The sequence below is a fragment of the Silurus meridionalis genome, chromosome 23 (assembly GCF_014805685.1).
Source record: "Silurus meridionalis isolate SWU-2019-XX chromosome 23, ASM1480568v1, whole genome shotgun sequence".
Taxonomy (NCBI): Eukaryota; Metazoa; Chordata; class Actinopteri; order Siluriformes; family Siluridae; genus Silurus; species Silurus meridionalis.
Window position 1 is genome coordinate 7,381,872 of NC_060906.1, and position 15,202 is coordinate 7,397,073.

The 15,202-nt window shown below is 38.8% G+C and overlaps 2 protein-coding genes across 4 annotated transcripts in view; one reads left to right on the top strand and one right to left on the bottom strand.

The window, feature by feature from the left end:
• On the top strand, positions 1-14,051 carry pla2g7 (phospholipase A2, group VII (platelet-activating factor acetylhydrolase, plasma)). Of its 3 annotated transcripts, XM_046835887.1 has the most exons (12): positions 1-152; positions 793-836; positions 1,751-1,890; positions 6,834-6,984; positions 7,416-7,509; positions 7,845-7,913; positions 8,708-8,879; positions 9,185-9,298; positions 9,385-9,476; positions 12,005-12,175; positions 12,268-12,416; positions 13,723-14,051. In XM_046835887.1, the coding sequence occupies exons 1-12, from the start codon at positions 148-150 to the stop codon at positions 13,821-13,823; spliced, it is 1,302 nt and encodes a 433-aa protein (XP_046691843.1). In that variant the 5' UTR covers positions 1-147; the 3' UTR covers positions 13,824-14,051. The 3 variants fall into 3 exon arrangements, with proteins under 3 accessions (XP_046691843.1, XP_046691844.1, XP_046691842.1); XM_046835888.1 differs by lacking the exon at positions 793-836; XM_046835886.1 differs by lacking the exon at positions 1-152 and having other exon boundaries at positions 169-836.
• The window catches only part of LOC124376679 (tudor domain-containing 6-like), a 15,643-nt gene continuing 14,486 nt past the window's right edge, over positions 14,046-15,202 (bottom strand). The window contains exons 20-21 of the mRNA XM_046835885.1: positions 14,530-14,584; positions 14,046-14,453 (exon numbers count right to left, since the gene is read on the bottom strand). Of these exons, the coding sequence (XP_046691841.1) occupies positions 14,299-14,453; positions 14,530-14,584 (210 nt within the window). The 3' untranslated portion in view covers positions 14,046-14,298. The remainder of the gene's footprint in view (positions 14,454-14,529; positions 14,585-15,202) is intronic.

The window sequence follows — 15,202 nt, forward strand, 5'->3', positions numbered from 1 at the left end:
TCTGCACAGACCACACTACTCCTGCTGCTCTGTCAGGGTGAAAATATATAATCGATAGTATAAACCAAGACTTCTGTAGATAACGCTGCCTTATTGAATGTGAACACAGATCTACACTGTGCATGGAAGTACTCCCTTTATTTTATTATGGGGTAGGTGGAACTCAGTACTAAAGAAAGCAGTTTTTTCTCTCTTTCTCCTTTATTTGTGGATGGATTTGAATGATCAATGCTCTACAACTTAAGTCATTGTCACTTCCTTTCATTTAACCTGCAATGTTTAAGAAAACCCCTCTTTTTTTTATCTAAACACTTTTTGAAATTGTCGAGACACAATAAAAACAACCAGAAACAGAAACTATAGGGGGCTCAACTTGTTCAGGAAGTGACGTCAAACCAATATGGCAGCGCACAGCAAGCACAGACAGATTTTTAAAACCATTTAAAGCTTGTACACGTCTTTGTATCCGAACACTAAACACATGGGCATTTTGGGGTTAAAACAGAGAGCACTGTTTACGGAGGAAAGCTGCGTGACGTCATTATCGCCTTCAAGGAGGTCGATAATGGCGTCATTCCCGAGTTGTCCGCATTCCGTCCTACTTCCGAGTTATGCCAAATAGTGTGACGTGATGAAAAGGTAACATATAGATTATGAAAGGTGTTCGTGCTCATTGTTCATGCTGATCAGACACCGGAAGTGTGTGTATGTGTGTCTGTATGGAGGGGAAACACTGTGTAGAACTGGTTGGATGAAACTGGGTTTCTCCCACTCTATGTCCGACTACAACAGTCATTTATCAAGGAGATCCGAGACTCGCTTCATTTCTGCTCCAGGTAATACTTTTTTCTATCTTTACCACCATGAAAGTCTGGAGAAGGACTGAAAGTAAACCTGATTAGACTTCACACAGTTATATTTCCTTTTTTCTATCTTATGTAACTTAAATTTATACAGAATCTGGGAAGAACTAACACGTTTTTTTGTGACTAATCCCGGGTCACTTATTAATATATTATTTCAATGAACACCACGTAAGACAGATTCACTGATCTGCACTATTGTGAAATTACACTCCAAGTTCTACGCGTCACTCTCCGGGTTGCCATGTGTTTAGGAAACCCGCGTCACGAACCCTTTCCACAAATACAGAGTTCAACGAAAACAAGCCTTAAAATCCATTGATAGAGAACAAAACAATACATTATAAAAAAGTAAAATACAGGCTAAACTAACAGTATAGTACAATGTAAAAGTTGTAAAAAGATCTTTTTGGTTTACTCCCATGCCATAAATCATTACATTAGCCGGTAATGATGAGAAGAGATCGTCTTGTGATACACCTGGTAGAAGTTACAACTATTCTCACGTGTTCATTATTTCTTGTTCAGAAATATCTATACATGTATCATGGTTAGGAGACTGCAGACTATAGATTATAGGTCATGTGAAACTGCACAGACAGTAACCTGAGCTCAGGATTGAACCAGGGACCCTGACTGTTGTGTTAAAGCACCCCTAATCCCATGTATTCACAATTCCAACACGCTACAGCAAGAACTGTGGTCCTGGTAACACCGGTGCTTTACGAGACACCAAGCTTACAGCCTTCCAATCAGCCAATCAAATCATGATCAGTAATGTTGTTTAGGTCAGCGTTGATGAATTAGCTGTCATAAGTAATAATTCATGATGGCTCACTATTAGAATATTTAATATAATGTAATAACGATTTCTTTTGTAATAAAAGGAAATCATCTTAAGGAAGTGGAATCACCCAGCCTTGCTCAAATGGGAAATTCAGTGGGCCAAAACAGCTTGGGAATTCCTCAAGGAAAAGGACCACACCAAGTGGGATGCACAGATTTAATGGTGGGACACACTTTACAGGTGAGTGTGAATGCCTTTGCATCACTTCCTCCTTTTTAAGCTCTGAATAGCGATGAATAATCAGTCATTTCTGAAACCAGTGATTCATGTGGTTTCTAATGACACTTGAGACAATTATCTGAATGTTTACACAATTCATTACATACATGTATGCTCAATTGTTTGTGGGCACCTGCATATCAGTCATGTTTGTTTTGTTTTTGTTGTGTCATGTTGTGGCAACAGATTGGTGAAGAACCACATATGATTGTGAAGGTCATCTATATGCTATATATGCATCTATATACTGTACAGAGCCGGTCAAAAGTGTGGAAAGACCTAGTGTTTTATATTTTTTGAGAGACACATACATATTCCTTTTGTTTGTATGCAACAAACTAGGTTGACAATATAAAGATTGACTTTAACCAAACAAATATATAAATGTATACTTTATTCTCATTGAAAAATCCTCCTTATTATGAATAAGCTTTACCCACTCTTGGCAACCAGACAGTTAGTTTCTCCAAACATTCAGCTGAAATATTTTGCCATGTCTCTTGTAAAACCCACCAATGATGTTCCTCACCAGTTGGAAATTTCCTTTTGTGATCCAGTTCATCCCAGAGCAGTTCAAGGGGATTTAGGTGCATTGACTGGGCAGGTCATTTGTGTTATTCATGATAGATAACACTAAAGCCCACTGTTTACTCTATAAACCAGTGGTCCTCAGTCCCTGGGTCGAGGACCGGCACCGGTCCGTGGGTCAATTGGTACCTATTGGTAACTTACATTATTTCCGTTTTATTTATTAACTGATTCTGAACAATGTTTTATTTGGGAAAATTACTCACTCTTGAAACATGATGCCTTGGTTACATGTCTTACCTACATCCTCTACCTTCTTAAAGGGGCTGCTCCGGCCGCTAACACATTACCGCAAAATTCAAACCTCCAAGCGAGCAAAATTAACAAAAAACAACACAGTGTATTAAGGTTTATGGTCATATCATTTTATTTTGTTGTATTTATCTGCCACACCTTTAATGCCGGTCCGTGAAAATATGGTCTGACATTAAACGGGTCCGTGATGCAAAAAAGGTCCAGACCTGGTTGCATGGTGTTGAAGTATGGAATGCTAGTTATGTTGATTCAGTATTTCTTTTACCTGGAATAAGTCTCCAAAATTCCCTGCTCTGAAACAACCCCAAACCATTAAGTTTCCACCTACATGTTTGACTGTGGGGGTGAAGCAGTCTGCTGACATCTTTCCTGTTCTCCGTCTTACACAAGTTCTACCATTCGAGCCAAAGATTTCACATTTGGACTCAAATTTCTTTCACTTATTAATTGTGCGGCTGTTGTGTGTTTTTCCCTTTTACATAGTTTGTTGCATAGAAACAAAAGGAACATGCATCTCAAAACCCAGAAAAGACTAGCTGTTACTAAACTTTATATCCTGACAGGCTCTGCATAAATGGCCACCTAGTGTTTACAACGTGCACATCTAATGCATATAGCAGTCTTTCAGCATCGTATCTATACTATCACATAGATGGTGTTTGTGGCTGTTGCCTGTTGTGTATGCATATAGTACTGTATATGTGGGACTAATAGTGTGACATCTGTAACCGGCTTTTACAGACTATGCAAATCTGTATGGTTAAGTGTTGGAGCTGTTGCTCTCACATTTACATTTCGTCATAGCAAATTACAGAAGTGCTTTAAAGTCTCTATCAATAAATACACACTCTTGTTTTCCACTGGGAGTTTTTTTTTTCTTTGCCACCTATAACCTTTGGTCAGAGTGTTGAGGATACATATACATTTTTGTTTTAGAGCCAGATTTCTGTAAAGCTGATATGTATATACGCAGTCAGTACTCAAAGTGTGTTAGTATTTTAAAAGCAGAAAAATGGACAAGTGTAAAGTTCTGAGCCACTTTAATGAAGGGCAGATTTTGAGGTCTAGATGCTTCATTAAGCCCTTCTCTGAACAATTTTGGGATGAACAGGAGCAACAACTGACCCTAAGACTTCTCACCACACATCAGTACCCAATCACACTAAATAAGTACAATACGGCCACACCACACAATCTAATAGCCTTCTGGAAGGTTTTATTCCCACCTTTTCTGGCCAAAATATTTATACAAGGTAGATGTATCGCCTACATGTCCAGTGGCAAGACTGGGTCTTTTAGCACTGGACTGGATTCTATTGGATCTGGCTGATGGCACTAGATCTGATCTGATCTGTACTAATAAAGCACAGGAACACAATCTTTGGCCCAAATCCATTCCAGTAGGTTAGAGGAAAACCAGGAGCCACCATTGATACTCAGCTCTCCTGGTTTACATAACATGATATCAATTTCAATTCAATCCATTTTTATTTGTATAGCTCTTTTAACAATGAACATTGTCTCATAGCAGCTTTACACAGATAATGTGGTGATTAAAAGTGAATATGTTCTTTATAAGTGTAAGTTTGTCCCTGATGAGCATGATGACTGTGGCAAGGAAAAACTCCCCGAGATGGCACAAGGAAGAAAGAGAGGAACCAGACTCAAGAGGGAACCTATCCTCATCTGGGTTGCACCGAACGTCCATTTATAGCAGATATACGATGTTGCGGGGTACAGTGATGATGATCAGAAGAGAAAAGTAGTCCTGAGTCAGTGTAGCAGACTGTTGACAGTCAGTTTCTTGCTTATGTCATCTCAGGGAGTTTTTCTTCGCCACAGTCGCCACCGGCTCACTTATCAAGGACAAACTTACTTATAAAGAACATACTCACTTTTAATCAGCACATTATCTGTGTGAAGCTGCTTTGAGACAATGTTCATTGTTAAAAACACTATACAAATAAAAATTAATTGAATTGAATTGAGTCATGAATTCAAAGATCCAAGAGAGCCAGGGTGGAAAAACAAACCCTGGTTCCAACTCCAGGACAATCAAAGATCTATAGCTGAACAACTCTCAACTGCTTAGCTATACTGTATAGCCAAAAGTATGTGGACAAAAGTATGTGGACATATGACCATATGTCAAACCCATATATGGTCCTTCCTAAAACTGTTACCACAGCTGGAACCCTGTCTAGTGACTAGGTTTCCTTGCCCAAAGTTAATGCCTGACATCACTATTGCTCCTATAGCTGAATGATCATAAATCACTGCACGTGCAAAGGAAAGGCCAAATTTAGAATGAATTGATTTTGTTACGTCGCTGTGAAGAAAAGCATCTGCCAGATACCATAAATACAAATTTTACAAGTAACAGCTACAATCCTTAACCATTCATATACAGTCATGGCCAGAATTGTTGGCACCCCTGAAATTTTTTCAGAAAATCAAGTATATCTCACAGAAAAGTATTGCATAAACACATGTTTTGCTATACACATGTTTATTCCCTTTGTGTATATTGGAACAAAACAAAAAAAGTGAGGGGAAAAAGGCAAATTTGACATAATGTCACACAAAACTCCAAAAATGGGCTTGACAAAATCAGAATCAGAATTATAATCAGTTTTATTGGCCGTGTGTTGACACACAAGGAATTTGGTTCCAGCTGTTTTTGACTCTCAAAAGTACAGACATAAATAAAACCTATACATGACAAAACAGGCAAGACAAGACAAAAACACCCTTAACTTAATATTTGGTTGCACACCCTTTGGAAAAAATAATTGAAATCAGTCGATTTCATGGGATTTAGATCTGGACTCATTGCTGGCCACTTCAAAACTCTCCAGCGCTTTGTTGCCATCTATTTCTGGGTGCTTTTTGAAGTATGTTTGGGGTCATTGTCCTGCTGGACCCACGATCTCGGACGCAAACCAAGCTTTCTGACACTGGGCCCTACACTGCGCCACAAAACCCTTTGGTAATCCTCAGATTTCATGAAACCTTGCACACACTCAAGGCACCCAGTGCCAGAGGCAGCAAAACAACCCCAAAACATCTTTGAACCTCCACCATATTTGACTGTAGGTACTGTGTTCTTTTGTTTGTAGGCCTCATTCCATTTTCGGTAAACAGTAAAAAGATGTGCTTTACCAAAAAGCTCTATCTTGGTCTCATCTGTCCACAAGACGTTTTTTCCAAAAGGGTTTTGGCTTACTCAAGTACATTTCAAGTACAAACTCTAGTCTTGCTTTTTTTATGTCTCGGTGTAAGCAGTGGGGTCCTCCTGGGTCTCCTGCCACAGCGTTTCATTTCATTTAAATGTCAACGGATAGTTCGTGCTGACACTGATGCTCCCTGGGACAGCATGAATTTCTTTGGAACTTGTTTGGGGCTGCTTATCCACCATCTGGACTATCCTGTGTTGCAACCTTTTCATAAATATTTATCTTCCGTCCACGCCCAGGGAGATTAGCTACAGTGCCATGGGTTGCAAACTTCTTGATAATGTTGCGCACTGTGGACAAAGGCAAATCTAGATCTCTGGAAGTGGACTTGTAACCTTGAGATTTTTCCACAATTTTGGTTCTTAAGTCCTCACACAGTTATCTCTGCTCTTTCTGTTGTCCATGCTTAGTGTGGCACACACAATGCAAAGACTAAGTGAACTTCTCAACTTTTTATCTGCTTTCAGGTGTGATTTTTATACACCTGTTACTTGCCCCAGGTGAGTTTAAAGGAGCATCACATGCTTGAAATCACAATCTTATTTATCCACAATTTTGAAAGGGTGCCAATAATTTTGTCCAGCCCATTTTTGGAGTTTTGTGTGACATTATGTCAAATTTGCTTTTTTCCCTCCCTTTTTTTGTTTTGGTCTAATATACACAAAGGGAATAAACATGTGTATAGCAAAACATGTGTTAATGCAATACTTTTCTGTGAGAAATACTTGATTTTCTGGAAAAATTATAGACAGGTGCCCACATACTTTTGCACATAATGTCTATGTAACTGGATTCATATTAAAAAAGGAATTTCTGCATTCACAGGGAATCTTCTTTAGACTTTATTATCCATGCCAAGCTGTAGAGGATTCAGATGAGCCGAACTGGATCCCATGCAGAGAATACTTCAATGGTCTTGCTGACTTCATGAAAATGGGACGAGCGCTGAGTGAACGGATTTTTAATTACCTCTTCGGTATGCTCCTTGTTCAGACACCAACAATGAACCTCTTTAGCCTCTTAATGTATAAAAGAGACATGTTAGTTAAACTAGAGTGTACACAGAATGGTGTAAAAAATAAATAAATAAATAAATAAAAAAAAAAAAAACCTGTCAGCAGCAAGAGGGACAACAGTGTTCTGAAAAGCATCTCCAAATGCGCAACACAACAAACCTTGAGACAGACCACCACATCACGTTCACCCAAACAGACTGGAAAGTCTCTCTTGCGGTTTGCCCATCTGAGTGGATACCTTATACAAACATCATTATAATAGTGTATATATAACAATAATTAATATATAATATATAATAATAATTACTGTGCAATTTTTGTGTTCACTAATCAGGCTATAATATGCCACTGAGTCCTTAAATGATGTCTTTTTCTTCTTTGTTGGATAAAGGCTCTTTCAAAATCCCTGCAGCATGGAACGCCTCATTTAAAGCAGATGGACAATACCCAGTCATTATTTTCTCCCATGGACTGGGAGCATTCAGGTGCATTTAATTCACAGAATAATTAGAACTGCCTTCAAACAAATAATAATAATGTCTTAAAAAAACCAAGTCATCCAGCAGTTTTTAAAATGACGTGCAATGAAAGTATTGGAACGGATAATTTGACCTTAAAAGGAGCTCTGATTGATTGTCCAATTGCTGTTCCAAACCTTTCAGATGGGATTGTATATGACTGTAACATATCTTTTTAGCATTTTACCTAGAAAATGTAAACATTTATAAAGCACATCCAAATAGTTTACCATGTGATACACTGTAATTATGTTGTTATTCCTGTTTTATTTATTTCCTCTTTTCTGTTGTACACTTCACAGGACTCTGTATTCAGCTATATGTGTAGAGTTGGCCTCACAGGGTTTCATTGTTGCTGCAGTCGAACACAGGTAGTTATTTTTTTTACTAGGATTTAAACACAAAGCCATTGACAGCATGACAGGTCCTGTGTGTGTGTGTGTGTGTGTGTGTGTGTGTGTGTGTGTGTGTGTGTGTGTGTGTGTGTGTTTTTGTGTTCAAGGCTTCACATTGTGGCAGGTGCATGTGGTTTGGTCTCTGTGGGTTTGGGCTTCAAGATTCTAGCATGTTACACTTAATTTTTCGCACACTTTTATTTCTGACAGAAAAGAAATTTCTTCCAGAATGATTTAGTACATCAAGAAGTTTAGGTTCAAGCACTTCTAAACTATGTGGACAAAAGTTTTTTTTTTTTTTTAAACATCCCATTCCACATTTAGTCTCAATTTGCTATTATAATAACCTCCACTCTTTTGGGAGGATGTTCCACTAAGTTTTGGAGTGTGCTTGCAAATGTAGGGTGAGGAGGCCTGGAGTGCAGCCAGCATTCCAATTCATCTCAAAGGTGTCCCAAAGGTCAGAGCTCTAAGGCTGGAGATCTTCCACCCCAACCCATGTGAACCATATTTTCATGGAGCTAGCTGGAGCAGGCTTTTGGTCTCCTAGTTCAAATAAAGTGAAAGTGAACTGCTACAGCGTCCAAAAAAGACATCCTGTACAATTTTGTGCCTCTGGAAAAGTCTGGTGTCCCAATACTTTTGTCCAGCTGATGTAGCAGTGCTCTTTGTCTTCTTACAGGACATCAGTATAAAAACAAAGTATGTACTAAAAAGTACTAAATCCAAATAAACACATTTTCACACTTTCCAATTTCACTATTTGTCAGGGACGAATCCGCTTCGGCAACCTTCTACTACAAAGAGAGGTGTGAGACACAAAAAAGCCATTGCGCATCACGGAAAACATTCCAGCCTGTGTCTGATAACTTGGTGGAAGAGTGGATGTACTACAGAGCACTAAAAACAGACGAGAGTGAATTCCTTCTAAGAAACAATCAAGTGAGAGACTTTATTATTGCTACTATTAAAAAAGAAACTTCCCTGAACAAAAATGTTAAAGTCAGCAAAAGAGAGACACTAATGTCAGTTATAAATTGTTCATTGAATATTGTCATGATAATTTAAGACTTCAGAATTGTGAGTTTGGGAAAAATGGTCAAGTCCCTGTCCTTGAATATGTCAAGAAAGAATGGTACAAGCACTTAAAACCCTATTAAAAACACATTTAATTTCACAATTAGAGTCTAATCTATTACACTCGCTCAGATGTGGACATTGTATAACATATTGGTTTATTTCTTCAGGTGAAACAAAGGGCAGATGAGTGCATCCAAGCTTTGGATCTGCTTATCGACATCAATTCAGGAAAGTCTGTGCAAAACACCTTACAGTCTGATTTCGACTGGTCGAAACTAAAGGTGATTACAGAGAAAGTGAAAACATTACAGCTTCCTTTGATACGTTTATTTGTACAATACAGCACAGTTTGTATGCGTCTTTACAGAACTGCATGGACTTGTGCAGGATAGCAGTCATGGGTCATTCCTTTGGTGGGGCCACAGTGATCGAGTGTTTGTGCAAGGAAGTCAAGTTCAAGTAAGTATTCGGAAGAGAAGAACGTCATAATGCTTCCATCAGATCAATCCACATCATTATAAAATTATAAAGAGGAAAAAGAAAGCAAGTCAAATCTACACAATATGGACAAAAGTTTGTGGACATTCCAAGCATAAGATTTATATCAGCTTTTTGAACATCTTATTTGATGAAGTCTGAAACACCTATTTTGCTCTACAAAGGTCTTGAGTCCCTCGGGTCATCACTTCCTGCTTGTTCTTGGGACATTTTGCCTTTAATTTTTTTTAAGCAAAGTGAAATGCTGATCATTAAGATTAAGGTCAGATGATAATCTAATTTCTGTAAAAATCAGGGGAAATAAGATACAGATCAGGGGTAATTACTTTCATTCTCCATGCTCCCTCTCCTGTGATTTTTCAAGAAACTGTTTTTTTTTTTTTTTTAAGCAAAACTCAAGTGCTTAGCCGGAATTTACTGCTAACACCATATGACGTGGAAACCCTTTTTATATATTCTGGTCAAGTCTTTTCATTTTTGCCTTTGCCTTTGATATTTCTACCTCCTGGAGTGTGTTCTTCCTTTAATTTTCATGAGAAAAGAAAACATTTTTATCCTCTTTCATCACTGTTTTGTGTGCTCCTCTGGGTCTTTTGGTCTGACCATTAAAACACACAAATGATGACACTTGTAGTGCTATAAATATACAATGTACATCTAAACACAAATATAGGCCGGGATGGCATCTCCTAAAAAACACATCATGTGATTCCTTCTCCCCGTTCTCTCATTGTTGGCTTTGGCTTTGATTTTTCTTCCTCCTGGATTGTGTTCTTCCTCTGATTTCACAAGGAGAAAAAAAATCACGTTTTCTTCCATCATTATTTTTTGTGATCTTCTGGGTCTTTTGGTCTTCCTGAGCTCAGTGTGTTCTTTCTTTTTAGGAACCTACCAAATTGTTGATAATATTTTTGACATTTAATAGAGGCTCCATGGTTTAAGGCTCTGTTTTGAACATGAAATTAACTACAGTATTATGTCAGACTGTCCAAACTTTCCTCAATCAGCTACAGGTACATAACATTATTTATATTATTAACATTACTTCTGTACATTATTCAACCTCACCCCCATATACAGGGAGTGCAGAATTATTAGGCAAATGAGTATTTTGACCACATCATCCTCGTTATGCATGTTGTCTTACTCCAAGCTGTATAGGCTGGAAAGCCTACTACCAATTAAGCATATTAGGTGATGTGCATCTCTGTAATGAGAAGGGGTGTGGTCTAATGACATCAACACCCTATATCAGGTGTGCATAATTATTAGGCAACTTCCTTTCCTTTGGCAAAATGGGTCAAAAGAAGGACTTGACAGGCTCAGAAAAGTCAAAAATAGTGAGATATATTGCAGAGGGATGCAGCAGTCTTAAAATAGCCAAGCTTCTGAAGCGTGATCATCGAACAATCAAGCGTTTCATTCAAAATAGTCGACAGGGTCGCAAGAAGCGTGTGGAAAAACCAAGGCGCAAAATAACTGCCCGTGAACTGAGAAAAGTCAAGCGTGCAGCTGCCAAGATGCCACTTGCCACCAGTTTGGCCATATTTCAGAGCTGCAACATCACTGAGTGCCCAAAAGCACAAGGTGTGCAATACTCAGAGACATGGCCAAGGTAAGAAAGGCAGAAAGTCGACCACCACTGAACAAGACACACAAGCTGAAACGTCAAGACTGGGCCAAGAAATATCTCAAGACTGATTTTTCTAAGGTTTTATGGACTGATGAAATGAGAGTGAGTCTTGATGGGCCAGATGGATGGGCCCGTGGCTGGATTGGTAAAGGGCAGAGAGCTCCAGTCCGACTCAGACGCCAGCAAGGTGGAGGTGGAGTACTGGTTTGGGCTGGTATCATCAAAGATGAGCTTGTGGGGCCTTTTCGGGTTGAGGATGGAGTCAAGCTGAACTCCCAGTCCTACTGCCAGTTTCTGGAAGACACCTTCTTCAAGCAGTGGTACAGGAAGAAGTCTGCATCCTTCAAGAAAAACATGATTTCCCCACCATTCCAAAACATGGCATATGTGGACTCATCAGAACACATGATCTGTTTCCATTGCTCCAGAGTCCAATTTTTTGCAGCATAGCAAATTGCATTTTTTTTACATTTTGCCTCAGTCCAGTAGTTTCTTAATGCTACACAGCTGTTGCTAATATTTTGTGCTTACACATTGTACATGTCTGAATGCTCCTACTTTCACTATTATACAAAGCCTTAATGTTGTTCTAGTGTGTTTTCATGATTGTTTTCAGCAAAAGTGGAAGTGATCGCTAATCGTTATCATTCAAGGTTTTATACCCACCATATGTCTTCATCTTTTCAAGTATTAATAATTGAACCCAATTTGAGCTGTTTTAGTAATCTTCATGGTTGTTGTCTTTGCTTGATGCAATCCAATGGTTCTGGCTTCTCTCAAAGACTTCTCATAAATAATTAGCAAAAACTTTTTTTTGTTTGTTTGTTTTAACCATCTGAACATGTCCCCTGTACAGTTGTGGTGTCGCGTTGGACACATGGATGTTTCCACTCGATGAGGTCATCTTTCCAGGCGTGAAACAACCAATTTTCTTCATTAACTCCGAGAAGTTCCAGTGGGCTGGGAATATTATGCGCATGAAGAAATTGGATTCTGCCCTCATTCCACGAAAAATGATCACCATCAAGTCAGTAATGAGACCCAATCGTTTATACATCCAAATTTAGAGCGAGATCTGATCAGTTCCTCAAATGGTTGTTTCGTGTTTTCTCTCCGTAGAGGGGCTGTGCATCAGAGCTTCCCCGACTTCACCTTTCTCACAGGGAACTGGATTGGGAAGCTCCTGAAGCTGAAGGGAGAAATCAATCCTCACGTGGCAATGGATTTGTGCAACAGAGCCTCGTTAGCATTCCTTCAACGACACTTGTGTGAGTTAAATATGCTTTCATGGGTTTTGTGATCATTAATAAAAATAAAGCAAACTATTAGAATGAAAGGGAACCCACTATTTTTAAATACACTATATGTACACAATTATTGGGACACAGCTTGTGGTGGTTCTCCAAACTGTTACCACAAAGTTAGAGCCACACAATTGTACAGAATGTCTTTGAATGAGGTGGCATTAAATTTGCCCCTTACTCAAAGACCCATTACTAGTCATCATATCATGGTAATTATGTTCTGTTTAATTAGGTTTTTTAGACACATAGCTGGATTGTTTTTTATTTTTTTACGATAATTGTGCGTTCATGAGATGCTTGAAAAGGATATCTACACTGTATGGACACCTGACAATAAGATTGGTGTGCTTTTTGAACATCCCATTCCATTTAGTTCCTATTTCCTATTATAATATCCTCCAGTCTTCTAGGAAGATGTTCCACTAGATTCTGGAGTTTTCTTGTAGAGATTTGTGTTCATTCAGCCTTAAGGCTTTAGCAACTCAGGTACTGATGTAGGTGAGGTGAGAAGGCCTGAAGTGCAGTCAGTGTTTTTAACTTATCCCAATAGGGTTGAGGTCAGAGGCTACACATGAAGAGAAAATTTCATTTTACCGCATCCCAAAGGCGTCCCATACAATTGTGTACCTTCACGTTTGTAACAGTTTGGTGAAGTAGCACATATGGCTGAAAAAATGTGGGTGTCCCAATAATTTTTCCATACAGTGTATGGTGACTCCCTGTATCACCTCCCCTGTATCATATAGCCATGATCTAGTCTGCTCCTGAGAAGGTTTAAGACTACGGCCCAGTTGCTAGAGGGAAGAGCTTCCAAGAAGCCAAACAATCCTAGATCATGTCAAATAGTCAACAATAAAATCTAACTAGTAATTTATAGAACAAACAGATCTCTGGTGTTCTGCATTTCTTTTTTGGTTCTCATACACCATAAGGGTGTATAAGAAAAAGATTAGTTTTAAAAACTGGAGTTTTCTAAATAATAAAATAAACGAGACATGGCCTGGCCTACCCAGGAGTCTTTAAGAATAGTGATCAGTATGGGGTAGTATACTGTCATTTATTAAATTATTACTCAATTTAGTAAAACAAAGCAATTTACAACACCTTACTGTATAAACTATATATGTATGTGGCAGCGGATGCGTTGGCGAGCACCAGTTCACGAGTAGAGGGCAGAGCACACCAGTCTGCATGCAGCCCGAAACCGAAAATATTTGTACAATTTTGTTGAATCACTACAGTCATCATAACCAGATGTTTTGCTCCACAGCTCTGGCGAGAGACTTCAATCAGTGGGATCATTTAATCGACGGCAAAGATGACCACCTGATTCCAGGCACCAACATCACTCTGCTTCAGTCCTCCATCTAACCATTTGTTTAAAATAAATAGGAATTAAACTGATCCTGAGCCACTAATTCACTACAGGAAATGAAACATTATTAGACACTGACATGAGAAGACTATAATAAGTTAATATAAGCTAGTTTGTTACATTTTTTTTTATCTTTTGGATTAAATTTTACATAAGGTGTAATTTTTTTCCATCATTTTACTCTTGTCTTTGAAAAAGAAGAGGCAATAAAAAACATGAACTTTTTTGTGTGCATTGTTTTAATGTCAGAACCTTGTGAAACAGGCAAACCATTGAAATGAAACAACCGTTTGTTTAACTGTAAATGTCGCTTCTGAACAAACTGCTCTGATTATAACTTAAACAAGGCACACAGAACAGTTATGGAGAAAAATAAACAAGATTTCAGGAGACTGAAAGAATAATTTCCATGAAGAACCATTCAAGTGATGAATACAACAACCACGAGGTCCTCGTGTTGGAGATCTGTAGCTACTCTGAACCCCTGGACTCGTTCACCTCGGGTGGCATAACCTGCCACTCTTTCACAAAGACGACGTCATCGTTAGCCGTGTCCTCGACTCTGAGGGACAGATGTGTGACTGCTAACACACACTGCTCCTCTGCATCAGAAGGTTTCTGTGAGGCTGAAGAGCACATGACATTCATCTGTGTACTTTCAGAACTTGATGGCTCTGTAATTGTTAAGAAGTCACAGCTCACCAGAAGGTTCTGTATCAGCAGCAGGAAGTCCAGTGTCCGACATATTGACTTGAATCTACATTTCAAAGGACAAAATGAAAAAGTTAACATCCGCTTTATTAGGAACAGCACCGTGAAAAAAATCTGACATATACTGGTAAAAACCTTCAGTTAATATTCACGTCAAACAGCAGTAAAAAACAAAAAAGTGTGATCTCTCTAATAGACTCCTTGGTGGTAGTTTGTGTTTTTCAGCTTCTAGTTGATCCAAAAGTCCAGAGAGGCCATGGATTTGAATATTTTACTTTGTTTTCTCATGATGATCTTGACATCGTTTCCTCATGATCAGTACTTTCTGTGATTTTGGCATAATAGCAAGTTTGAGACACAGCATTACGGATGAACGCATTCGCTTTTACTTTGATCGGGGACACTCTGAGCTGAAACAGCTCTGTGTCTGTGACTGACAACCAACACACCAGTGTCTGACGTGAGAAGGAGGCGGTCATTCACAAGACACGAGATTTTCTTGCCGTACAATAACGCCGTTAGAAAATGGGTTTTTACGTTGAGAGAAAACCATCTATGTCGAGATTATGAGAAAATTAAGTTGTAAAAAGGAGAAACACAACTTGTGTTATGTTGCGCTCACGAGAAAACAAGATCAGAATGCATGACCTCTTAGGACTTCCAG